General features: G+C 52.9%; 1 protein-coding gene across 1 annotated transcript; it reads right to left on the reverse strand.

The window, feature by feature from the left end:
* Positions 1-2,457: 2,457 nt before the first annotated feature.
* On the reverse strand, positions 2,458-26,249 carry IP6K3 (inositol hexakisphosphate kinase 3). The gene is made up of 6 exons (XM_033216823.1): positions 26,015-26,249; positions 14,907-15,286; positions 8,879-9,092; positions 7,525-7,700; positions 6,245-6,420; positions 2,458-3,982 (listed from the first exon to the last, which is right to left on the reverse strand). The coding sequence occupies exons 2-6, from the start codon at positions 15,103-15,105 to the stop codon at positions 3,515-3,517; spliced, it is 1,233 nt and encodes a 410-aa protein (XP_033072714.1). The 5' UTR covers positions 15,106-15,286; positions 26,015-26,249; the 3' UTR covers positions 2,458-3,514.
* Between the last annotated feature and the right edge of the window lie 431 nt (positions 26,250-26,680).

The following is a 26,680-nucleotide window of genomic DNA, read 5'->3' on the forward strand; positions in this document are numbered from 1 at the left end:
GCTCAAACACCACCTCCGCAATCACCCCGTGAGGCAGTGAGCCCTTGCTGCCGCTCCTCTCCGGGTAGCACTGCACAGCTGAGCAGATGGTCCTCATCCCCTCTTGAAGCGCCCGTGATATTTTCATAAGGAGGTCTGACTCCTCTGTTAAATTATGAGGTTCTTAGCAATAACGACATGATCCTCACACTTCCTTGTTTCCTATGTAGGCCTTAACACTGTGTTGTTTGTACTGGGCACTCAAGAAGGAAGAGAGGGAGTCAGGGAGGGAGGGAGGGAGTCAGGGATGGAGGGAGGGAGGACTGATTAATGAAATCACAAACAAATGAATGAGCTACTTAGTCAGATTTTCAAGGGCTTAGCACTGTGTTATATGTACCAGACACTCAGTAAATACTTGGTGAGAAGGAAGGAGGGAGGGAGGGAAGGAAGGAAGGAAAGAAGGACAGAGTAATGACATCACAAACGAACGATCTACTTGACTAGATTTTCAAGTGTTTCTGCCATCTGGGCTCATTCCATTTCTCTTCTACTACTTCCAACCACAAAACCCCCATTCCAAATGGGTTGTTCTGTCCACAGACTCATGGGCATGCTGGACTTTTCCTTTCCCCCACTCTCCACCCGCCGTCCCCTCACCCATCCCCCAGCCCTTCTCCACTCCTGTCACCCTTCAGGATTCAGATGGAGCTCCACCTCCTTCAACAGTGTTAGTGGGCCGGGCGCGGTGGCTCAAGCCTGTAATTCCAGCACTTTGGGAGGCCGAGACGGGCGGATCACGAGGTCAGGAGATCGAGACCATCCTGGCTAACCCGGTGAAACCCCGTCTCTACTAAAAATACAAAAAAACTAGCCGGGCGTGGTGGCGGGCGCCTGTAGTCCCAGCTACTCGGGAGGCTGAGGCAGGAGAACAGCGTAAACCCGGGAGGCGGAGCTTGCAGTGAGCTGAGATCCGGCCACTGCACTCCAGCCTGGGCAACAGAGCGAGACTCCGTCTCAAAAAAAAAAAAAAAAAACAGTGTTAGTGATGCCCCTGCTCTGAGCGAACATCTTCAACTGTAAATGATAGGGTTGATCGTCTGCCCCACACAGGTGATTCTCTGTCTCACTGGGTCCTGTCTTGCATGGTTTGTGTCAGTTCATGTGTGTTATTCTTGCCTCCCTAACTAGAATACAGGCTCCTCAAGAGCTGCATCTTCCCCGGCGTGAGCCAGGAGATGAGCAAGGAATAGCTGCTCAGTGTACTCTTGCTGACTGCCAGATTATTTAGAGCTTCCTCACTCTTTTTGCCATTTCAAGTAAACACAGATTGGAGACCAAAAACATACACACCACATCATCTCTTCTTTCCATGCCTTTCTCTTCTCCTGCTTCCCAGATTGGAGCAACTGGGTGGGCTCATTCAGTCTCTAAATTCAGTGAATTTCTGAATCTGCAGAGTCACATGCAAATTTTCAGATCACAGCAACCCCTCGGAGTCTGTTAGTCCGGTAAGAATGCACTAAAACCAGTAGACAACTTTGTTCCCCCCACTTTTTTTTTTAAACAACAAATTACTTTTTTTAGAGACATATTTAGGAGGAGATGGGAACATGCGCTGGGCCTCAAATGATTTGGAGGAGGAAGAAGACCTCATATATGAGGGGTGCCATGGGGTAAAGGAATAGCTGAGAGAGGGGGCATCACCTGGGCAGGAACTGCAGCCCCAGCCACAGGGAATAGTTGTGACACAGCTAATGACCTGGGTGGGCCAGTCCCCAAAGACTTGGATTCCAGCCGATCATCTCTGTGCCATCCTCAGGCAAGTCCCCTCACACCCAGAGCTGAGAAATGTGGAGAAATGAGAAACGAAGCAGGGGGCTTTGGACTTGGTTGATGTGGTTCCGGATTCTCAAGCAAGGAACTGGCCTGGAAAAGGCAGTATTTAGGGCTCTGTTTTGTCATTAGCAAATATTTAGTTTTAGGCTGACTCCCTTTTGTTACCCAATATGCTCTGACTCAACTCTCCCACCTTGGGCACACAGCATGCAAATAAATCACATCATTGCCTTGGCCAAACATACTTTGGGAAGTTACCCTGCTTAGAAACCCATAGAGTATATTCTAAAATTAAACAAAAGTTTTTTTTTTTTTTTTATTATCCAGTCCATTCTTTCTTTTTATTAGTGTGGATTTTGGAGTGTGAATAGTAATTATCCATGAGAATAAAAAATTACTTAATTGTGCCTTGTATGAGATTCAAATAAAAGGACCACTTACTTCTCAGGTCTGGTGCCTGCCTTGCAGATACATGCAAATATTTTATTAGCCACTATTTCCACCCGAGTTCCCTGAAGGATTGTAGGAAATCAGTGAACTGTTCTTGTGGTATAAGCTAGTCGCTCATAAATTGGAACTATCATACAGTGTGATCAGAATAAACAAATGGAAAGGGTAATAAGGCACACCAATAATCACTGGTGACCTCAGCAATTTTATTAACAAATTTATTTCCCTAATTGGGTAACATATCTCAGTGCTTGACTCAAGGGCATTGTAATAGGTTTCCGTACTGCAGAAGAAGGAATTAATTAGAACTGTTTGTTCTTATTCCATATTTACACTTGTCCACCAGTCTTGTAAACATTGCCCCTGGTTTCCTCAGTCCTCCAGATTCTTCTGACTCCCCAACCCACCCCCAAAATAAATAAGTAGAAAGCAGAGAGTAGAGCTGGGCATCAGTGGTCCCTTCTTATGTGTGTTCACCCCCACTGCAAGCCGCGTCTCATGGTCAGAATGTGGCAGAATGGGGAACTCCAAAGTCTGTTAAGAGATTCCTCATTTTAAGAGATTTTGGGGAAAAAAAAAAGGAAAAAAAGTCTGTAAAGGGACCCTCCTTTCCACAGGCAAAAATGGAGAATCTGGGGCCTTGCTTTGCCAGAGCTCATGCCTGGGCTTGGCTCTGTCCACTTGGAAGCTGGGTGCAGAGCAGGTAAGATGGGCAGTTCTGTTCCGCTTCATCCTGTCTCACCTAAAACTCTGCTTAGGAAGATAAGATGCATTCATGAGCTCTGCCTGCCCTTGCAGCATGCAGCCCATACAAAGAGAAAAACCATGAACTCATGAACTCACTCTTGAAGGCTGCTTCAAGTCAAGTTTTCTGCCTCACAGCTGGCACGGACTGCAGCATGGCAACGAGTAAACATTTTTAGATGCAAATATTCCAGAATTTCACAGCAATGCTGGCCTCTAACTTGGGCTGCCCCCTCCAGTGTACTCCAGAAGGTGCCACTTTATCCTGGCTGTCCGTTCTCCGATGAGCAGCATTAGAGCATGATGCCAGGGGATGTGGAATCACCTCCGGAGCTGATTTGTTCAGCAGCTGTTAACGTAGTCTGCCATATATAGAGATGGTTTTTGACGGTAGATAGGACTATTATGAAGATATCTAAGGGGTGTCTGGACTACCCTAGCAATCAACAGGTCCCTTTTTGAGATCTATAGCCCAGAAAAATCCAGATAAGCCGAGGAAGTTTCATTCTCCCTCTTGGATATCCTGCAGGATCCTAATGAGGTTTTCCAGGCCAAAAATATAGCCAGGGTCTGGTCCATCGTAGGTGGTGTGCTCATTCCAGGAGCCCTTGTACGTGGTATGAGCAAAGTCAATCATGCGGACGTCAACCTTGGTGAGACCACCGGGAGAGCTGCCATGGGCTGCCTGGGGAACCTCCTGAGGATGTGGGCTGCCTGGGGCTCTTTCTGGCGGTTCCTGCCCATCATAGATGATGAGGAGAGAGCTGGAGTAGAAGCGGTATGAACTCTGGCTCCTAATGACGGAGAGGAGGGCCCGGAGCTGCTGCAGGATGGGCTCCAGGAGCTCCCTCCGGAGGTGGCTTCCATTATGTAGGAACTGATAGAGGGCTTGTCTGAACCCCTCCACTGAGAGTTTTCTTCCGTAGTACTTGTCTTTGCAGAGAAAGTACTTCTTATCTGTTTGGTAAACCTTATATTAAAAAGAAGAAAGAAAATGTGAAGACTGGAAATTTAAACAAATTGCATCTGGTATGGTTGCAGCATCACAAGCTAGGATAACATATGAACAGATTTTTAGGAGATGTAGGGCAAGAGTGACTGAAATGAGCAGAAGATGATCTTCCGTCAAGTGCCAGGGTAGCTTTTACATTTTAAAATGCTTTCTATGCAAGTCTTTAGTAGTAATGCAAGGTCTAAAGATCCTTCACCCTACAGAGGTGACCCTCCACCCACGAGGAAAACGTTTGGATCTTCTTTCTTGTGAATTTCCAATGTCAACCTCCAAATTGTGATTTAAGCCCTGGCTTCTGGCCCTCTTCAATTCAAATATTAGCAAACCCAAGCTAGAAAGCTTTAATAGGAATCTGAAATCACAGCCAATGGCCTTGGAAAGCCAACTAGATTAAAATTTCCCCAACAAAGTTTATAAAGTCCTTTCTCTGCAGATTCCAAGGCAACAGTAATGCCTCTTGAGGTAGAGTGGGGTGAATTGTTTGAAGATAAAAAGATAGGCTAGGTCAGGTGTGGACAGTTTCCAGGTAGCCAGTGCAGTTGAGGGGAGCCTGGTAGAGGAGGGAGGTTCATGGCAGCTCTATGGGGCTGGTGGCTCCTCTCCTTGGCACCATCTCTCCTCCCCTCCCCTGTTGTGTCTTGGCCACCAGAAGGGAGCAGATGGAAGAGAGATGCTGATGGGGGACAGTGGCAGCCACCCCCGTTTCATTCAGATGGCACAGGCAGCAGCCAAGGTTGAACCAAGGCCAGCAGTGGGCATGGCCAGAGGGGGGGTTGGCACCCCTCTGCCTGGCACACCTAGAAGGGGCAGCCTGTGCCTGGCCAAGACAGTTTCTCACGTCATTCCTGCCCTCAGATTACATGATATGTTTATAGAAAACCAGTGTTGAAAAAAATCAGAAAGATATGATAGACTTGGTGTTGCCTTTGGAGGGCTGTAGATTGGATGCTAAATTAGCCGTCATAAATACATGACAGGCATCACTTTCTAAATAAATCAGATCAATTTCAGATGATTTGAGGTCCAGAGAGAGATTCCATTTACACCACAAATCATCACACTCCATTCTCTTGAGGACTGCATTCCCGGCTTTCCAAAGGACATCTGTGCAACAAATTTATAGACTCAACTTCCAGCTTCAAGGGGTGGCAGTTTCAATTAAGGAAAGCTATAACGTTTACCGTCAAATCGGTGTCTGGTTTTGCTTTGAGTAGACAGACTATAAGAGGGAACGAGTAGAGGAAGTTTATTTTCTCCTGTTCTCCCGCAGCCCCTGCCATAACCCACATCAGAGCCCAAAAAAGAAGGCGTGGAGTCTGAGTTACAGAAAATAACCATTCCTTTGCAGGGTTAGCAGGTTATGACCTTCCCACTTTATTAACCAGAACTGGTAGCAAAAAGCAGCAGAAAAGGTGGATTAAGAAGGGGAAATGGCTAATAGAAATTCAAAGAGGTGACTGCCATACAGCATCTAAAAATGAGAGAATTCAGCTTCATCATTCAAGAGAAGGAGGACTCAGGAAGCCATGGGTTGCACCAAGAAGCCCTTTCTCTTAGTTCTTCCCCCAGCCCAGCCTCACACACTGCCATCAAAGGTCTGCTTGCACCATGAGCAGGAGCCACATGGCCACTGTGGAAAGTTTCAGCTGCCAAAGATTGTGAGACCAAGTTCAAATGTGATGGTTTTTGACATCACTATTCTGAAGGGTACTCTTGAAAAGATCCAGTGTGGGCTGAAGTGGTGGCTCATGCCTGTAATCCCAGCACTTTGGGAGGCAGAGGCAGGCAGATCACGAGGTCAGGAGATCGAGACCATCCTGGCTAACATGGTGAAACCCCATCTCTACTAAAATTACAAAAAATTAGCCGGGCGAGGTGGCGGGCACCTGTAGTCCCAGCCACTTGGGAGGCTGAGGCAGGAGAATGGCGTGAACCCAGGAGGCGTAGGTTGCAGTGAGCCGGATCCCACCACTGCACTCCAGCCTGGGTGACAGAGCAAGACTCTGTCTCAAAAAAAAGAAAAAGAAAAAGAAATGATCAAGTGTGTCATAGACCAGGGTATGCATTTCTTCATTGGAAGACTGGCTCCTGGCCTCCTCTGTGGCTCCTCCAAAGTGAAGGGCTCTGCAGCGGGCAGTGGCATCTGGATAGGAGACATCCCTACCCTACCGTGGACGTGCCGGGATGTTCCCCTACAGCGGCGGGCCCCATGCAACCTACCTGCATGCCACAGATGCGCACACCCAGGCAGGCTGAGGTGCTCTGCGCACACTTCCTCATGTGGCGGGCCTTCTTCTCCTCGGACGCGTCATCGCCATGCTGCCGGGTCCCCATCTTCAGATCCAGGATGCAGGGATGCGTGTACTGTGACACTACATTTTCCAGCAACAAGAACCCTAGTCACACTACGTTAAGGAAGACTCTGAGGACTTCAGAGCTACTGTTCCGCCACAGGCCGTTTGCATGCCTCAGAAGCTGCCTGGAAATTCCCTATTCTGGGCGCCATTCTTCACTCCTATTGCCTTCCTTACCGACAAGCTCATCCTTGCTATTAAGAATTCAAAGTATTAGCTTTGCAGGCTGCTTTAATAAGTCCATTTATTTAGGGGGAGTTTATGAGTATGTGAGCTTTCTTTCCTTTTCCATTTTGCTCTGAGGTTGAAATTTAAATGCAAGCGTGAAATCCCTGGCAGGCCATGCCCAATTTACATTTTACGGCAGAAAATCATAAGGCTAAAACCTCCAGTCCTGCTGAATGGACCAATACCTTTTGGGAGAAGTGGGTTGATGTTAGCTTTGGAGATGAGTTGCAGGAATATTAATTTCAGTGGAGTAATTATCCTGCAAAAGCTTCTTAGGGATTATGATTGCAGATGTGTCTTGGTAAATACTATGAAACCAGCCACCCATTTGCAGGAAGGAGCACAGCAGTGGTGACGAAGGGGCATTTCAAACCTAAATTTTCTTCCTGAAAAAGTAGGGGAGGGGCACTTCCCATAGTCCACCCCATGGACACTCCCCTAAGGGAGGAGCCACACTTCCCTCTCACTGTGTGGGCCCCATGGGAAGACACCTGCAGGTAGAATTTGGAGGGATGGAAGGGAGTTTGGGGCTGGGGACTCATCCAGCTCTCTGAGCCCCCTGCTGCCCCCACCCAACATGGCATTCATCATTCCTGTCTGACCACAGACACTCGCATCCTAACCCATCTTTACTGCCAAGTGGCCAAGACACAGCCAGGGACCCCCAAGGGCACTGCACTCAGTGTAATTCCATCTGCCTTCCCCATACTGTCTAGTTGTTCTTTTGGAGGCACCTGATTTCTTCTAGGACCTGGGTTTGAGGGCTTGTGCCTTCCGGCTCTCCCTCACGTCTGTCTCTCCCTGCCCACCCTGCGCTGGCCCCGTGTTTGTGTGCGTTTCCTCTGCTCACCTCTGCCCCTCTGTGTCTCTCTATCCCCCCGCCCTTGGGACTACACGTGAGGGGGATGGCAAGGATACGATGCCGCTTGTTCTCTGGGTACTCGGAGCACAGGCGGGTCAGGTGGGCCTGGTGGCAGTGCAGGCCCCATGGGTTGAAGCTCTTCCTCTCAACCTGGTTCCCATTAGTGTCTTCCGCCAGCGAGGAGGCTGGAGCATTGAGGTGGGTCTCGGACCTCAGGAGAGCCTTGGCCGGGCTGCGGCGGAGGGGAGCACAGGACAGTCAGAGCAGAGGTCTGGGGAAGAGCGCTGCTGCCTGTGGCTGACTGGGCTCTCTGAGACAGGCTCTGACAGGGTGGTCCCAGCTGCTCTCCAGGGTGGCCCTCATCAGGCTGGGGCAACTTCCCTGCCCAACTCGGGTCCTGGGACCAGATTTCACCACACTGTAGCCCTCAAGTGGCTTCTCCAAAACCTGGAGAACTTACTAGAACATGTTGCCCCCTCAGAGGACTGAGGTGATTTGAACTCACTTGCAAGTGATCTGGATTATTAATGGTCTTACTATTGAGGTGACACACTAAGGGGCAGTGGCCCTAACCGGAATCACAAGCCTGGGGTTGGACTCTGATAATCCAGCAGGCAGGCCATCACCTCCCTGAGACCTCAGAAGGGCACAGGAGTGGGGTGGGGGCTGCGGGGAGTGCGGACTGTGGCAGGTCCTTTCCTCCTGCCCTCTGGGCATCTTGGCTGGCCATCTGTGAAATGGAGATAATGGCCTGCTTCCTGACTCCAAGCCCAGAGGCTTAATGAGATCTGTGGCACTCCTTGGGAAGGGAGGCATTTTCATTGTATTAGCTCCCTTTTGTTTCCTATAAATGTTTTAAAAAGCCCCGGGGAGCCTTTTCACCTGAGAAAGGTCAGCTGACATTGTCAAAGGTTTTGGTAGGGACCTCAGGCACCTGAGCCTCCTGCATCTCCGGGGACCCTCTGAGCATGACATTGACCTCCCTTCTGGCCCCTTCCAACTGCTAGGGAAAGAGATGATTTCTGAGAGCAATTAGCCACACTTTTCCTCTACATACACTATTCTAGGGTTTCTATTCTGTACATTTCCTCCCCAGAGACACTTCATAGTCTCAGTGAAACAGGTATTTAATTAAACAAATATGTACCGGATACCTACTCAGTGGAGAACTCTGCCTGTGCATCAACTTCTGAGATAAAATGCATCATAATCCTCCCTTCTAGGAGTGGCATAAAGAAAATCCATTCCTTTCTTTGGTCACATTGGTTATTCTAGACAGAGCATTCATCTGAATTTCTCATTTTCTCAGCACCAGCCCTAATGGGGAGTGGTTGGCCTTGGGCACAGGTGGGAGCAGTGCCGGTCCCTGCCGAGGGACAGGGTTTCTGTCATCCTGCCCAGTGGCCTCACCTCTCCTTGGGTGAGCGTGCCAGCTGGGCGTGCGGCCACTGGGCAAGGGCGCAGGCGCTGCCACTGCTGCTGGTGGTCTGCTGGAGCGTCTGCCAGATGGCCATTGCCGCCGACTCTGTGGAGACCTTGAAGGGCTCCCGGCTCTCCTTCACTGGGTTGGCAACCAAGCTGAGATGGCCTGTGCTGTCTTTCCTGAGGTGCACTGTGATGGTGCCTGCAAACACACAGGGAAGGGGAGGGGAGGAGCCAGGTGAGAGGGCCACCATGCGGATATGCAGGAGCGATGACAGGTTGGGAATTTAGCTTAATGGTCCAGGTCCACCTCCCCCGTTCCCCAGCTCCTCTCTCAAGGAAGAGCTCTGGAACTGGCCTGGTTTTGCCTGAACCGATGCTGTCCCAGAATGAGCCCCAGAGCTTGGAGAAAATAGCCTTGGGCTGATCTTGACACATCCTCTGCTTTATCGCACCTCCCTGCCCCTTTGCGCTTTAAACAAAGTCAACTCCGCACATTTTGTCCTCGCATTCCAGTTCCTCTGTGCACAGTTGCACCTCCTAGGCATGCCACAGCCAAGCCAGCTCTGCCCGACCTGGGGGCCTTGGAGCTGGTCCTCTGTGAAGGGGCCTCCCACCTCAGAGTGCCAGTGAGGGAAGTTGGGCCCATCCCATCCCTCCTCCATGCCCTCTGCCTCCTGATGACCCTTCCTCTCCCTCCCATGTATCTTTATCGGACCTGCTTCTTCCAGGAAGCCTTCCTCTCACAGCCTTCCAGGGCCCCGGGCTCCCCGTCGCCCCTTCACTCGCCCTCCCCCCGTCTGTCTGCCCTTGAGCTGATGGCTGGCCATTTCCTCTGGTTAGATGCATCTGCATGTGAAGATTATTGGTGGAACATGGTTCTTTGATGAAACAAGCCTTGTGAGGTTTCCCCAACTGTGTTACATCCTACCACTGGCGTTGGTCATTGAGGCACAAAAAAACACTGGTTGTGAAAGTGAAGAGTGTCTGAAATACCTTTACCCTACACGCTAAGGGGCATCCTCCTGGGCATTGGCCAGGCTTGGGTAATTAGCTGTGGCAGGCACATTAGCAGCCCTGCAGCCACCCTTTAGTGTCCTCCCTCTGGTGGTGACAGAGCCCAGGCCTTCCTCCGTGGAGTTTGGCTTCCAGTGGTGCCTGGCCTTGCCAGAGTCTTGGTAGTAGCACAGGAGATGGCCACCCTTGTGGTTTTGGGAGAAGCAGAGGTGACAATACATGTCCTCTCTCCTGCAGCTGATGCGCTCATCCTCTCTGCGCCTGCCCTCACCAGCACACTCTGCACCCCCTCTGTCCTGCTATATGCTGAAGGAATGACCTGATGGAGTATACCAGTGGCTCCCTTGTCCTCCAGTTTCTCAGTGGATTTGCCAGTGGGGGGCACTGGCGGGAGATGGGAGGGTGGGAGGAGAAAGGTTGAGCGTTTATTCCACTGGTTCCCACCCCTCTTCACTGTGTTCATAACCTGCTGTGTTCCTCTGTGGCCCTCCTGGCCTGGGGTGGTGACAGCTTTCCAGTGTTGCTGGTCTCTGGGTCCCCCCAGTCCCTGGTGGTTCCCCTGAATCCTGCATATATTTCTGCAAACAGTTCTTTTTTTTTTTTTTTTGAGACGGAGTCTTGCTCTATCACCCATGCTAGAGTGCGGTGGCGTGATCTCAGCTCACTGCAACCTCCGCCTCCTGGGTTCACGCCATTCTCCTGCCTCAGCCTCCCGAGTAGCTGGGATTACAGGCACCAGCCACCACGCCTGGCTAATTTTTGTATTTTTAGTGGAGATGGGGTTTCACCATCTTGGCCAGGCTGGCCTCAAACTCCTGACTTTGTGATCCACCCGCCCTGACCTCCCAAAGTGCTGGGATTACAGATGTGAGCCACTGCACCCTGCCAAACGGTTCCTTTTTAAGGTTTTCTTCATTTAACCTCCTTTGAGTATGCCTTTTGTTTTCTGCTGGGCCCTGACCAAGAGAGGGTAGGCTGCATGTTTGTATGTCCTCCAAGGTATTTCTTTCTCCCCCCAGCCACGTGGTCACCTTTTCAGAGTAAGTGGCAATTTCTGCTGAGCCAGCCGTGAAGGCGGCTGATCTCCCAGTTTGCATCGCTGCCGGGCCCTCCTGGACTGGTCAGCGTGGACACTCATTTTCAGGGCTGCTCTATAATTCAGCAAGTCGCTCTCCAGAGCTGCCTGTGCCTAGCTCAGCGGTCTCCCTGGGCCAGTCCTGTCATCTCAGATTCCCAGTGCCCTAATTTTGCAGCCTGAGAGTGACATTCAGTCGTCTCCATCTCCTAAAAGGTGCTGCCTTTCCTCACGCCATCCCAGGCTCCCGTGTCCTGTGAAGTCGTCATGATGATAACCATAATGCTGTCCCTGAACCTGGCATTTTACCATTCACCTGCCACTAGCGTTCACCCCTAGGCCAAGCCCACTGTCGCTGTCCTGCTCATGAGACAGGGGCTGATGGCAGGTTGAGGAAGGAATCACAGATCGTCATAGCCATCCTGTCTTCCACCTGCTGGGTGGCCTGTTACTGCTTTTCCCTTGCTACCGCTAAGTCACAGTACGCCTGTAAGAGTGTTGACAGTGGGCGCCAAGGCTCAGAGAAATGGGATAACCTGCCCAAGGGCACACGGTCGGTGTGGGATGGAGCTCTGGGAGGGCCATGCCAGATGTGGGGATGGAGGAAGGGACAGGCTGTTCCGGAGGGTCTGGTGTTGTCACGCTATGTTTACCCTGAGTTTGCATTAGGGACACTCCTGCTGTGTCCCCCGTCATGTTTGTTCTGGTCATTCTGTTCCATAGGAGAGAACAGAGAGGCTGTGATTCCTCCCTGAGGGGAGGGTCATCAGCACTGAGAGCTGAGAGCCCAGGCCAAACCAATGCCTGTCCCGAGCCCATCCTTCCAGTTGTGAGAAGCGGGGAGAGCTGCCAGCCTCGTGCAGGTCTTGGGGAGCCCTGAGGCCTCCCAGCTGCCTGGGGAGCCTGGTGTGCTGGTCCTGTGCAGAGCTCTTTTGGGTCTTGGAAAATTCACGCTGCCCTCCAGCACTCCCCAGGCCTTGCCACATGTGAGGCTATGGTGACAGGACTGCCAGAAACCATAGTCTTGGGAGCCCCAGGCCCAGGAGGCCTTCCTGGAGGGACAGGAAGCGTGACCTTCACCCGCTTCTCCAGGCTCCAGCCCTTGTCTGATCTCATCAGTTCTGAGTGTCTGAGTAAATGGAGGAGAGCAGAGGTGCAAATAACCCAAAACCAATAAAATCCAAAAGTCATTTCCATTTCTCATATTGTCAGAGTTACACAGCCAGGCTCTGCATCTCTGCCTCTCTGTCTTTCTGCGTGCCTCTGACGGGCTGTGTCTGTCTCCAGCTCTTGTCTGTCTTTCCCTCTCACACCCCTCTGTGGCTCAGTGCAGCCCTTCCCTCTGAAGTTGGGGACCCCAAGCAGATAACCCCCTTACAAACAGTCTCCAGTTGCCTGCCCTGGGCAGGAGGGCCTGCCCAGCCCTCCCCATGCATCTCGACCCGAGACCATGCCAGCTGGACAGACGAGAGAGCTTACTGCCACAACTGGCATGCCCAGAGCATCTCAGCAATTTTGGTTTGGCCTAGTAGCTTCCTGAGCCTCCGTGAATATTCTATCGTGTATTTATTTTTAAGTTTATGAGAGCATTTACTTGCTGCCGTCTGTAATATGAATCGGGTCAACCGGGTCAAGTGTTAACCAACTGGACCTACGAGTACATCCTCATTGCCCAGTGCTGACTGGCAGCCTGGGAGGAGAGGGGTGCAGCCCCAGGGCACCGTCACACCTGCAGAGCCCAGCAAAGGTCCCGGGCGAGCTCTGACCCAAGAGACTGCCCTCTGGAGTGGCGTCCCTGCCCATCGTCTTCCCTGATGCCATCATGGTGCAGGGCGGTGAGAAGAGAGAACACGCACTCTGTGGCATGTGGTGGCCACTTCAGAAATGGCCCTTCTCAGTGAGGGCTGTTCCTATAGCGGAGAAAAGGGAGACCCTTGTGGCAGCCTTGTGGGGATTCAGGTGCCCCTGACCTGAGGCCCTCGCTGAATGACCCTGGGCAAGTCAGTCCCCCTCCTTCCTTGGGCTAGATGACCCCGAGCACTGACACCCGAGTTCACCCCTTTAGTAACAGTGTAACTGAGTGGAGCAGGCCAATGTGGCCAAGAGCCCACAGTCAGGAGCCAGACCTCAGGGCAGAGGAGGGGATGAGGACGACCTCCTGAAGGCCAGGCCAACCTCTCTGCCTCTCCCATTTAGCCTGCGGCTGCCCGGCATCCATCTCAGCCCCAGAGCTGTGTGGAGCAAGAGTGAAATGGTGCTGGCAGGAGGCCACCCTACACACGATCCTGCCACCCCTCTGCTGGGCTAAGTTTAGTTGTGAAGGAACAGACATTAATTCCAGTGTGTGCTCTGACAAGATGGGAAGGGACCCCACAACCAGCCAGGCAACACCAGCCTGCGGGCTGGGAAGACCCCAGGGAGAGGGAGGCCCACACAGGCGGCCCATGGGCCATCTTCCCCTGTCTCTCCGTGTGTGACGCTGATCGGTCTTGTCTTAGACTCTCAGGAGTGGCAGGCCGGCCTGAAGTCTAGGCATGTGTGAAACAGTGCTTGGAAGCAATGCTCAAGGCTCCAGGCCCTGGTCCCCCTACCGGCATTAGGTCTGGACCATGCTAATTAAGAATTCCTGGCTGGGCGCAGTGGCTCACACCTGTGATCCCAACACTTTGGAAGGCTGAGGTGGGTGGATCACCTGAGGTTGGGAGTTCGAGACCAACCTGACCACCATGGAGAAACCCCATAAATTAGCTGGGCATGGTGGCGGGTGCCTGTAATCCCAGCTACTCCGAAGGCTGAGGCAAGAGAATTGCTTGAACCTGGGAGGCGGAGGTTGCAGTGAGCTGAGATCGCGCCATTGCACTCCAGCCTGGGCAACAAGACCAAAACTGTTTCAAAAAAAAAAAAGAGAGAATTCCTGACCCTCACCCCAAGACCCAGGGATTCTGATTCACATGTCTGGCATGGGGCGTGGGGACCTGTGTACCTTTGTGCACATACACACTGGATTCTGGTGAAGTTGGTTTCCCAGGCCAGATTGCACTTGAGAAACACCGGGCCCCATCCTTCCCAGTTATCTTGGTCATTGAAATGCAAATGTGTTTTTGGCTGACTTATTTGGATATTATTGTCACCTTCACCATCAACACTTTGACGAGGGCAGCAGCTTCCAGTCATGGGGTCTACAGTCCTCTAAAGAGGTTATTTCTCTGAGCAGTCACCTCACTGCTGGGGCCGACTACATGGCAGAGTGTGGCTGAGCCCTGTCAGCTTCACTTTCAGAAGGCTGAGTGTGGACAAATCACCCTGTCCTGGGGATCCTGACCCCTGCCTGGAGGCAGCACCCTCCCCACCCACTTTCTTTCCCCAGAACCCACCTTGTGCTCATGCAGAAGTTTCCCAGCGACACACAAGCAGCAACCCGTATCCCTGGCTTTGCCTCTTCCTGGGTGAGGGTGGCAGTTCTGGCTTCCCAAGCAAGCCACATCCCAGCATCCCCAAGCCCTGTCCCAGGCCTGAGGGTCCTGTCATCCTCCTTGGCTTTCAAGGGGAGGTTAAGGAGGCCCCACTTTGCCCTGTGTTTACAGCCAGCATCAGATGGCTGGCTATGGCACCCGGAAGGCACAGACCAGAATGCCCTCTTGGAGACCGGGTGGGACCAGGGTGTTGTTTTATTTTCTCCATCCCTTGAAGCCTGGTGGCTTGAGCTAATTTATAAGGAAGCCAAATGGCATTACACTCTAGACCTGGAGGCTTGAAGAGTTCAGAGAAACTAGGACAGCGAAGGCCAGCCTTGCTGGGAGAGGGGCGCGTCTCCATGGCAACCCTTATACACACCCACGGCACAGGAGGATGCAGTGGGTGCATTGGATGAGCCGGCCCCCATGTGGCGGCACCCAGACGTGGCCTGGCTGCCCAGGCACTCACCTTTGTACTGTGGGGTGAACCGCTTCATGGCCAGCGGCAGGGATTCATAGAACCTCTGCTCCCGGGAGATGAGGGGCTTGCACACCGTATGCTCGTCGTACTTCATCACGCTCATGTGTCCCCCAACCTGGTGTAGGAAGGGCTCCAGCTGCACGCCTGCCCTCATGTCCCCGGCATCTGCGCTGTTTTGCACAACCATGGTGACACACGGTGGTGGTGGTGGTGGGGTCGCTGCACAGTTTGCTAGAGGAAGGTGTGAAGTAGACCGGGCAGCTCCCAACAGCACACAGGCTGTCAGCGGTCCTCAACTTTCTCCTTCTTGGCCTTTATTGCTGTCATAGCATAGTTGTCCTCCTGTCTGTGGGTTCTCAGCGGGGCCTCTGGAAAGCAGGGGAGGAAGGTGGAAGTTAGATGAGGGAGGTGGTGGCTGGGGCAGGGCAGTGCTTAGAAGAGCCCACACAGCCTTGACCCCAGAACAGGTTCCTCACTGGTACCTTAAACAAGTCTGTGAATATCCATCAATTACTTCTGGAATAATCTGTCATGAGAAACCAGTTACAGTGGTTGCCTCCATGGAGCAGGGATGAGAAGGAGACTTTATTTATTTATTTAAGATGAGGTCTTGCTCTGTCGCCCAGGCTGGAATGCAGTGGCGTGATCTTGGCTCACTGCAGCCTTGACCTCCTGGACTCTGCAGCCTTGACCTCCTGGGCTCAAGTGATCCTCCCTCCTCAGCCTCCAAGTAGCTAGGACTACAGGTGTGTGCCAGCATGCCCAACTAATTTTATACTTTTTGTAGAAATGGAGTCTCACCATGTTTCCCAGGCTGGTCTCAAACTGCTGAGCTCAAGTGATCCACCCACTTTGGCCTCCCAAGTGCTAGGATTATGGGCATGAGCCACTGTGCCCAGCCAGAGACTTTAAATAATGTTTTGTACTTTTTGAATTTAAATATTAAAACATTAAAAAAATTCAGGCAACACACTAAGCTTTGAGGGTGCAGAGACGGTATCTTAACTTCACCTGTCATGTTGCCTGCCTTCATCTGGGAACACTCATCCCAGGCCCAACAAGAAGCAAGCTGAGCCACTGCTACTGGGGCTCTCACTGTCTTGCAGGGGATTATGGGTACAGGAGTGCTTGCTTGCTCGCTTGCTTTATTTATTTATTTATTTATTTAGAGACAGAATCTCATTCTGTCGCCCAGGCTGGAGTGCAGTGGTGTGATCTTGGCTCACTGCAACTTTTGCCTCCCGGGTTCAAGCGATTCTCCTGCCTCAGCCTCCCGAGCAGCTGGGATTACAGGCGCCCACCACCACATCCGGCTAATTTTTGTATTTTTTAGTAGAGACAGGGTTTCACCATGTTGGCCAGGCTGGTCTCGAACTCCTGACCTCAGGTGATCCGCCCTCCTCGGCCTTCCAAAGTGCTGGGATCACAGGCGTGAGCCATCGCACCTGGCCAGGAGTGCTTTATTTTTGTACAGCATGGGTGTGCATCATTGATTTACATCATGGCACCGTGACATAATTGCTGTGGGACCTCGGACAAGTTACTGAACCTTTCTGGGCCTCAGTTTCTCCTTCTCGCTCTGTAGAACAGGATAATAATGATACCCACCTCATGGAGTTAGGGACATAGTTGAGATAAGGCCCGTGGAAAGGACAGCCCAGTACCCAGAGCAAAGCATTCAATAAATGTGATCATTATTTCTAGCATTATTGCCATGCTGGTCCTATTTTCCTCACAGCTCTGGGTTGTAGGACAGGCAGGCCACTTTGCAAATGAGGACAGTGAGGCCTACAGTACCATGTGCAGGGTTGCGGCTGGCCAGGAGAGTGGGAAGTAAAGCCGGGGCCTGCTCTTCTCTAGGCCTGGCCCCCTCCTCCCCCTCCCGCTCCTCTTACCCTCCCTGAGGGTGGGCCTATGGGTCTCAGGCAAAAGCTGGCACTCTGGGTTGGAAACACAGCCCCTAAAGATGTCCTGACTTTGTCTCAGGAGAGTGCCAAGGAGACACTGCAAGGGGAAGCTTTTCCAGCCCTCTTCGTCCTGTCCTGAGAGCACATTCCCACAGCGGTGCCCGTCACCACCAAGTTATTAATACTCTCTCCCTCTGCTGGACTCCTGGTCATGGATGCCACCAGGCTGGGCAGTGCTGGGCAAGATTAACCCTCTAATTGACCTTCAGTCCAGGCCACAGGCACAGCCGGCTGGATTCATGCACAGCAGTGCCCATCAATTTGTCCAGGCCTCTGGCTCAGAGAGGCTCCTGCCAGCTACCTGGACCTCTACCTCACTCCGGCATGGAAAACCTCAACACAGCCTGGTCATTCCCTAACACTGGGCCTCTTCCACACTGGCTACTGCCCTGCAGGCCAAAAGTGCCCCCATAGGAGGGAGAAGGAGTGTGGCTTCAGGCTGCTACATAGGATGAGGGTGAGGCTTCTGTGACTGGCTGCGTGGCTGGAGTGACTGGGTGAACTGGGGCTGCTGGGGTGGGAGGATGGAGGCCTGATGGTGAGGGGGCTGGGCCTGAGACTCCAGCCTAGGCATTCTTCAGCTCTGCTCTAGTGTGGCACAGAGGTGAGCCCCATTGGGAAGCTGTTTCAGGACCTGAGAAAAGAAGCTGGTGACAGGTATCTGGACACAGAGGAAAATGGACCCACAAAAAAGCTGATAACTTCAGTTTGCTAACCCTTCGGTTATGGGACAGGATATGCCAGTTGCTTGTAAACCCAATCCTACTTGCAAATTTGGAGAAGGCAAGAAGGAGTAGAGCAGAGAAGCTGAGGCAGCCTGATGCCTCCCCTCTTGCTGGGCTTGCTGGCATGTTGGCCTTTGCCAGCTGACCTGTCCCCAGGCAGAGGTACTTCTGGTGACCACAGGGACAGCTAGTCTGTAAAGTTCATTTATAGCCACTCCTGGAAGGAGCAAGGCTCCCGCCCTGCACACTTGTATCCCCAGGGCTGGCCCCTCACTAGCCAGGCCTGGCCTCAGCGGATACCAGCCCAGCTCCACAGCCTCATCCCAGCCAAATCACACCTGGGCCTCCTGCTGCTGCACTGGGAAGTCCACGCCCCTCATCTTTCCCCGGCTCACCTCCCCAAAGAGCTCTAAGGACATGGACATCACCGTGGCAAGCTGTGGCAAGGAAATAATGGCAATCAATGTTTACTAGCATATGACGCTTGCTGTGGCCATGTTCTAGTGCTTTGTATAGAGTAACCCATTTAAGCCTTACAACCCATGGTAACCCTGTGAGGCAATTCATGTTACCAGCCCCGTTTTATCCATGAGAAAACGGAGGCACAGAGAGGTTAAGTAGCTTCCCTATCTGCACCTGGCTGGTATGGGAAGAGCAGGGATTTGAAGCCAGCCATGGTAGCCCCAGAGTGTGCTCCCTGGCCACACTGCAGGGGGCTGAGGGTTGTTGTTTATAGACTTCAAACTTCAGGAAATTGAGCCACAAGAAGGCCGGGACTTGGCCAAAGTCACCTATAAGTCACTGGTGGTGCTGGGACAGGTTTTCCTGTCTCCCAGGCCTGGTGTACCCCCCTTGGTCTGTCCCCCATCCCACTTGATGACATTCAGTTCATGTGCTAGGAGTAGGTGGGCTGGAGAGGGGAGCACATCTCTCTCCCACCTCTGCAGAAACCACCACAAGGGATCAGGCGGGAGGCCCACCTAGAGCAGGGGTTGGTGTCGACCTTCCCACAGCCTCCTGGCTGGGGGTGTCGGTGAGACCTGAGAGGCGCTGTCATTCCCAGCAGGGAAATGGTTCCTGCTGCAATCTTCCCCTCTGATCTCAGATGTTCTCAGGAGCCCTGACTGTACCTCCTCAGAGAGCGCAGTGTGAGCAGGGAAGACCCCTGGGCCTTCAGCACAGCCTGTGGCACAGCAGTGCAAACTCCCCTGCCCTGGACCTGGACAGATTGGCAGCGATTGTCTACCAGGTAGCCAGCCTGTGAAAAAAAAACCTGGACTTGGTGGCTGGGGAAACTGAGGCCCTTTCTCTTGAGGGTCAGCTAGGATGTAGATTAGGTGACATCTGCAGGGCCTGCTGCTCCTGAGCTGTGTGGTCTGCAATTCTGACACAGGTTGGTGGGAAGGGGCAGAAGGAGATAGGAGGAGCAGCGGCGTCTGCCCCTGGAGCTTCAGCTGGGGCTGGGCAGCGTAGGTTTCGCCGCTGCTCGGGAAGGCAGTCTGTGGCTTCCCCTTGGCACTGATGCTGACCTCCGATTCCCAAGGAAGACTAGGGTTCTTTATCTGTTTCTGCCTTTGTGTGTAGCCTCCAGCTCTGTGGGATTGAGCTGGGGAAGGCTCCTGTTTTTCCCATTCCTCACGGGCAAGTCCCAATTAAATCATTCAAGTTGGCAGGACCTTTCTCAGCCCAGACCTTCCTTTTGCCACATGCAGGCACTTCTGCCACAGCGCCCTGGGCCTGTTCTGCTTCCTAAGAGCCTTGGGCAAGGGTCAGAAGCCCAGGGTCTACTCCAGGCACCCCCGGAGCTTGCTGAGGCCTGAGATGAACCGGAGAAGCGCTCTGAGGCTTGGCTTGTGGCCCTCTGCCACAGCCTTGTGATGCTCCGATGACAAAGTGCAGACACTCCTTTGTGGAGTCTTCCTTCCAAGCATTGCCACCACGCGGGGTCTGTCACTGCCTGGGTTATTCTCAGGACCGACTCCCATGAGTCAGCTTGGGTGCTGGATGGCAGGTGAGGCGCCTGCTGCCAAATATCCTTGGCTCTCTTTAGTGCTTTGCAGGGAGACAGTTGTCCTTCTCTCCAGCCCACATCTCCTCCCACATCCCTGCAGTTCAGACCCCTTGCCCAGCATCCTTCCCTAGGGCTCCTTGGGGGGGCACAGGGGGAGTAAGAGTGAGGCAGGGAAGAGGGTGAGATGCCCCTAGCCAGAAGAGCTCAACTTAAAGGTTGCCCAACCCCCTGCCACCACCAGGAAGTGGACAGATGGCCCCAGGTCTCTGTATCCTCCTGCCCTGTCGTTGCATCATGTCCTGAATGAAGTAACGCTGGGCCTCACTCCAGGAGACTCAAGGGCTAATTTCTGCTGATGGGGCACAGCCACCAAGCTGGTTGTTAAATGAGGCCCTGGACTGTCTGTGCCAGTACAGACCCTGCTCCGCAGCCCCACGGGGCCTGAGTGACAGCCAGCCTGTGCTAGCCCGTGAGACACTCCCCAGTCTGAAAAGAGGGTCACTGATAGCAGGGCTGTGAGTGGGTTTGGCTTCCAGAATGGAGACAGATGACCAGTGATTCTAAGACCCCAAGACCTCGCTGATGCCAGACACAATGACAGATGCCACCCATCAACCGGAAGCGGATAAGGGCATCATAACTTGTCACAACCCGTCGGCACAGTTTTATTTCCGGAGAGTCTTTGTATGTTATAAGCACTTTCCACATGCTAAATCTGAGTTCATTAACATTACAGAAGATGCATCTCTTTTAGGACTCACACTCCCATTTTAGGGAAGGTGGCAGACGAAACCACAAATCAAACTTGTAGGGGTTCAAAATAGGAATAGATTAGTCATGGACTATATCTTATCAAAGCTTGTTGGCTTCTCATATCTGCAAACAGACTGGCTGACTGTGGCCATTGTCAGGGCTGTTCACAACATTCTGTTTTTCCCTGTGGGAATATGGTATGATTGCAGCTTTGAAGGTAAGCGTGGCCCACGTGATTTGCTTTCGCCAGCATCACGTGGATGGGTGCCATGTGTTACTTCTGGGCGGGAACTTCAAGAGATGTTCCCCCCATTCTCTTTCCCTGGCCATGGTGATCTTGGAAGCACATGCTGAGGTGTGGCCTCTGTCAGCAGGGTCCCTAAGTGACTGTACATACTGGATATATAGCATTATGGAAATAAATCTTCACTCTGTGAAGTCACTGAGATTTGGGGGTGGCTTGTTATAGTCCATCCTGCCTGATGCACTGACTCACAGCCAGGCACCCAGTGTGGAGCTCTTAAGTTCAAAGCAACTTCACTTCACCTGGCGCAGTGGCTCACACCTATAATCCCAGTGCTATGGGAGGCCAAGGCGAGTGAATCACTTGAAGCCAGGAGTTCGAGACTAGCCTAGCCAACATGGTGAAACCCTGTCTCTACTAAAAATATTTTAAAAAGTAACTGGGTGTGGTGGCACGTGCCTGTAATCCTAGCTACTCAGGAGGCTGAGGCAGGGGAATTGCTTGAATCCAGGAGGTGGAGGTTGCAGTGAGCCAAGATCATGCCATTGCACTCCAGCCTGGGCAATAGAGCGAGACTCCATCTCAAAAAAAAAGAAAAAGCAACTTCACTTGAGTCAGGTACTCAAATCATTCCTTGCACAAACATATCCTATATCATTGCCACTCCTAAGGGTCAACTCTGGACCCCTGACTTTACAGTCACACCTCTGTTTCTCCAGATGAGAATTTTCAGATGGCAACACTGAGGGTCAGAATGGTTGCAGAGTTTTCCTGGAGTCCAGAGCTAGCAGGCACTAGTCCTGGGACTTGGCCATGACGAGTCTTTCTCATTCTAAAGTCAATGCCCATTCTGACCATGTGCAGTCCCCTTGGACGGGGAGTGGCTGCTGAGTTGCTCTGGCTGTCTCTGGGAGTCTCAGAGACCCAGGACCAAGACCCAAGTCAGGCTCTTAGGGCCAGGGTGATGTCTGGGGCCCTCTTTATGCCGTTTGTCTCAGTAACCTGTGTCAGGATAGGCAGCCTTTCAGAAGCTGCACCTGGCTGGGCAGCAAGGGCCGCACACCCAGGGGCATCATGCTGCTTGGCGTGATGGATTCTTAGGGCCCTGGGTGAGGGCTGTCACCGGGGGCCCACCAAGACCTTACCCAAATCCTCACCACCAGTCTGCAGAGTAGGAAAGTAATCCCCTAGAGGCACAATAATTCTCAAATGTATGTAAATGTGTTGGTAATTAACAAAATACAAATTCATTTAAAGGCATTATTAAATTCCTAGTAGTTTTTGTCATCATCACTTTTTCTCAATCAACAGATCCTAAGAGTGTAATGAGGATTGCATAGGGACTCGTAGGGAACACACTATGTTGACAAATGGGTACTAGAGAAGAGGTTAGGAGAGGTATTGCTCCTGGCTGAGATCAGGGTGGTTTGAGGGGTCTGAGAAGGAGTCCAGGAGGAGGGGAGATGTTGGCTCTGCCTTGGGGAGCTTGGGGGAGAGCCTGCTTCGGGGAGCGTGTGTACAAGGAGCAATAGGGAAGGGCAAGGACAGGGTGGGAGGTGATGGCTGGAGGGGAGGGTTGTGTGGAGGAGGAGGATGCGGGAGTGCTGGGCTGGCCTTGCCAGTGCTCCAGCACCAGGGCGCCTGCAGAGGCAGCCGGCATTGGAGGGGGACGGAGAGTGAGCCTAGCCTGGCCAACCAGAGGAGATGCTGGCCTGGGCCCTAGCTCAGTGCGGGGAGGTGGTCCCCTGAGATCACCAAGGTGCTGAAGCCTTCGGGATCACATCCCGATAAATCTTAGCCATGTGGTGGAGAGAGGGCTTTCTGGGTAGAAGATAATTAAGAAACAGCTTGTAGCAAAAGAAAACTATAATATAAAATGTGGCAGGCGGCAAAGCAGCATGGTTTATGGCCTGCCCTCTCACCTCTGAAGCTCTAACTTACATTTCACAGGCCTCTCGGAGCCAGAGGTTTGGTACAAGTACCATTCAATGTCTTCGTGATGCCCAAGGGAGCATTTTTTAATCTATTAGAGATGAGAGGACCCAAAAACCATTTTAAACCGCTTAGGTTGTAATGGGCAGGAGAAATTTGGAGTTTCTCACATGGCTGAGGGGTCGTGCATCATCTGGGGCCATCCAGGTTGGAAGGTACAAGCTTATTTTCCAGGGGGAAGAATGGAGTTTTAAAATCCATTCTAAAAATGACTCAAGGGCTGTAGGATGGTGCGCCCTCCGTCCGTGTGGCTCCCTGGCTCGGTGGGATCAATACCTGGTGCTGGGGGACTTCACACATCACTTTCCCAGCCATGGCTGAAATATGTGGCCTAGGAGAGCATCTGTTTCCTGGGGAAGGCTTGGTTTCTAGAATCACAGAGCAATACTTCATATTCCTTAGTCATAGAAACTTATTTCGGGGCTGATTTTATCCTTTGAGAGAGTTTTTTTTTCTTCTTTTTTCTTAACATTTAAAATCTGGCAACGTTTCTCCAGCTTGAGGACCAAATATGATTTTAATACAGCGATTATTAGTTTAGAAGCCCTTCAGCCACTGACAAATGTGCTTAGCAGCACCAACAATGTTCTGATCTTGCTGTCAAGGTGGGAGAAATATGGGGGAAAGATGACTCACGAAGTCGAGTGCCACTGGAAGGGCTGCTCTGCGGGAGGCAGAGGCTGCGAGGGCTTCTCCCTCTTGGCCCCCTAATAGATCCTGACCCCTGGACACGCAGCTCCTCAGCCATGGTTAGCAACTGCTCTGACAGCCCCTCCCAGGCATGCTTTTCTCCTCCGGACTTTGCCTCTTGAAGCTGCACCCAGGATCTTGGATGTTGCTAAACACCCAGACCTGCCTACACATTTCCCAGCCTCCAACACCCTGCCCCACACCTGCCGCCTTCCTCTAAGTAATATGACCAGCCACCACCTGTCTTGTGCAAGAGGCCTGTGAGCCACAGACGCAAGGTGTTGCCAGCGGTTAGCATGGCGGTTTTATAGTTGCAAGATGGAACAGCTCTTTAAGGTCAAAACACAATAATGGGACGGAGTGTGTGTGCGTGTGTGTGTTTGCATGTTTGTGCGAGCACATGTGAATGCTTGTGCGTGTTTGGGAGTGTGTGGCTGAGGGAGAATGCAGGGAAGGTCTTTCCCCAGCAGAGGGCAGCAGCGCACACGTTGAGGCTCCAAATGCCTGAGAGGGATTAACAGAAAACTAAAGCCAGCACCCACCTCCTCGCCCAGCGACTGGGGGACACATTCTTGGAACTGCCCTAGGTTTGCCTGGCTTTGCCCAGATCTGTCCCAGAGAGCCCCAACAGCAGCTGAAGTTCTGCCTCCACCAGGCAGGGGGTTTTTGAAAAGCTCAGAAGCCATCATTGAGGTTGGATTCTCCCCATAACGTTCTATAACATCTCCTCTTGCCCTCCCCTTCCGCTGCTTAACCAGGGTCAGGGGCTGAGGGGGAGGGGTGGGAATGGGCTGGGGGCGGTGGGGCACTTGAGAGCCCATCTGGGCAGAGCAGGACGGGGTCTCCAGCCCATTTGTCCATCTCACCCAGGCTGTGGCACCCTGGTGGGTGGGTGAGCCCTCTCAGCTGCCAGCTGGGCCTCCCAGCCCTGGATGAGTTGCAGTAACTAGTGTTGAGGTAACACATTGCAAGTGCAGCCGGCGGGCCAGCACGCCCCTCCTGCTCCCGCTCCCACCCCTCACCTCCCCAGCCAGTGCGCAGGCTTCCTTCCCTGAAGGACCTGATGCTCATAAAGTTTATTGCTGTTCCCTGTGGCTGCTGGTGAACAAGATAGCAACCATCAGGGTTTCTGCCTGGGAAGGATTTATTCAGTGCTCTGTGGAGGGCAGGAGAAAGCAGGAGATGCCGTTGTCCAGTGGGTGGGCTTGGCTTGGCCTGTGACCCCCCAGAAGCAGCAGGGCGAAGACGGGGAGGGCCCCAGAGGCCACAGGAGCACTGAGGGGCAGGGATGCAGGGAAGTGGCCCAGGAGGGGACAGGAGACCTGGTTCTGCCTCAGGCTTCCTGTGCCTGCCTCTCTGGGCCTCAGCTTCCCTATCTGTACTGAGAGCTGTCTGACCCTGCCATGTTCTTACCCTCCTTTGGGACACCCCCCCACTTCGATTCAGCCAGGCAAAGTGGTGGGGAAAATCACCCATGGTGGCTGGTCGGGAGGTTGGCAGAGGTTCTTCCTAATTGAAAGAGATTTAAGAGACCTGCTGACCCAATGCCTTTTGACTGGATCCTCTTCTCACAAAACACTAACAGACATTTGGGGCCAGCTGGGGAAAGGAGACTGTGGACAGGATGCAGACACTCATGGGTAGTTGCTCATTTGTTAGTGGACAGTGGGTTATGTGAGGACGTACTGAGGGACTTTGTGGTGGGGGAGAGGCATGCTGTGATGTCAGAACACTCTAGCTGTAGCGTATTTGATGAAACAAATACGACAAAACTCGGGCCACTGCTGAAATCAGGCGCAGGATGTGCAGGTGTTCATGAGATCGTTCCCTCTATTTTTTTCTGTATGCTTGAAGTTTTTCGTAATAAAAGGTTAAAAAATAAATGGTAGCTTTTTAAAAGTGTAGAAGCCTGAGTCCCTCCGCATGGGATCAGAATTTCTGGGGAAGAGGCCTGGCATGGGGGGTTTAAGGCCCCCAGGGACCCCAAGGCCCCCAAGGCAAGCTCAGTTCTCAGGTTCACTAGGGTGCCTAGAAGAGTCATGGGTGGGGGCCAAGACTCCACCACTGCCCAGGGCATCAGGGACCACCGCTTAGTGGAGACATGCCTCCGACCCCCATGACCCCCATCCCATGGTCTACCGCCACCCTGTACCAGGCCCCAGGCCCCAGGCAGCTGCTGTAGACGTTGACGTCATCGAACCTTGTGCCAGCCTCCTGCCCCCTCCCGTGGAAAGCTAGGGCTGCTGGGCTAGGACATGCCGTTCCGGGGCCCAGGGGATGCTGCTGCCCACGTTTCTTGGACACCTGCCTCTGTTAAGGGTTAACGCAGCCCCCTGTACTTGCCCCTCCCCCCAGCTGCCTCTGCAGTCCCAGTCCACCCTGAAGTGAGAGGACTCCAGGCACCCCTGGAAGGGGAGGGGTGGAATTCCCCTGGGAGAAGGGAGAGGGATGAAAGAGGAGCAGATGCCAGAATTCCTATACGCACTGAACTGTCCCAACACTCTACCCCACCCCCGCCGCACACAGATGGACAGACCTCCACGAAGACGCTGGCACCTCTGTGGGGCAGACTCCTGACCAGCCTGGAATGGAGATGAGACCCCAGGGTATAGACAGGCCCTGTGGACACAAGACCATCTCTCCCCTCAGTCAGGCCCTGTCAAAGGCTCAGCAAGGCTGGCCCTGCCCGTCCCTGCCCACAAGGCAGCACTCACCAGAGCTTCCTCTGAGATCATGGGGAGTGTGTGGAAGGCAGGGCCCAGGAATCTTGTCTCTCAGTGCCCACCATGTACAGGCATCAGGCAACAGCCCATCCCAGCGTGGAGCATTCACTGTCCACCAGAGCCCTGGTGTGCGAGGTCTGCCCGGGAGGGCCGGGCTGACGTGGCCTGGGGAGGGAAGGGTCACCTGACCCTCTGGGGAAGGGCTGGTGAGGACTGGCATGTCCAGCTGTCAGCTGGGTGTTCTGCTGCTCTGGGGCAGGGCCAGAGGAGCTGGAAGGGAGGGGACAAAGAAGAGGAGAGAGAAGAGGGGAGGAGGAAAGGAGGAGTGGTCTAAGGCAGGGGAGAGTTCAGCTGAGCTGCCTGCATGGATGTCAGGACCTGGGCACCAAGGGCCGATCACCGCAAGGCCCTGGTTATTTTTTGATTCCTAATTCAAAAGGGGTGAGTCTCGGGTTGGGGGTTCATGCTCTCCCTTCTGCTGGGCTTCTTGCCCCATCCTCTCTGCAGGAACCTCACTGCAGCTTACCCCAAGCTGTGGCTGCTAGAGAGAAGGAAAGTCAGGCGGCAAGACGTTCAGGCAACAGTCAGACTGAGGACAATCAGTCCATCAACAAGCATTCTGCTAGGGCTGACCAAGCACCCCCAGTGTCAGGGGAT

This window comes from Trachypithecus francoisi, unplaced genomic scaffold (genome assembly GCF_009764315.1).
Source record: "Trachypithecus francoisi isolate TF-2019V2 unplaced genomic scaffold, Tfra_2.0 Lachesis_group10, whole genome shotgun sequence".
Taxonomy (NCBI): Eukaryota; Metazoa; Chordata; class Mammalia; order Primates; family Cercopithecidae; genus Trachypithecus; species Trachypithecus francoisi.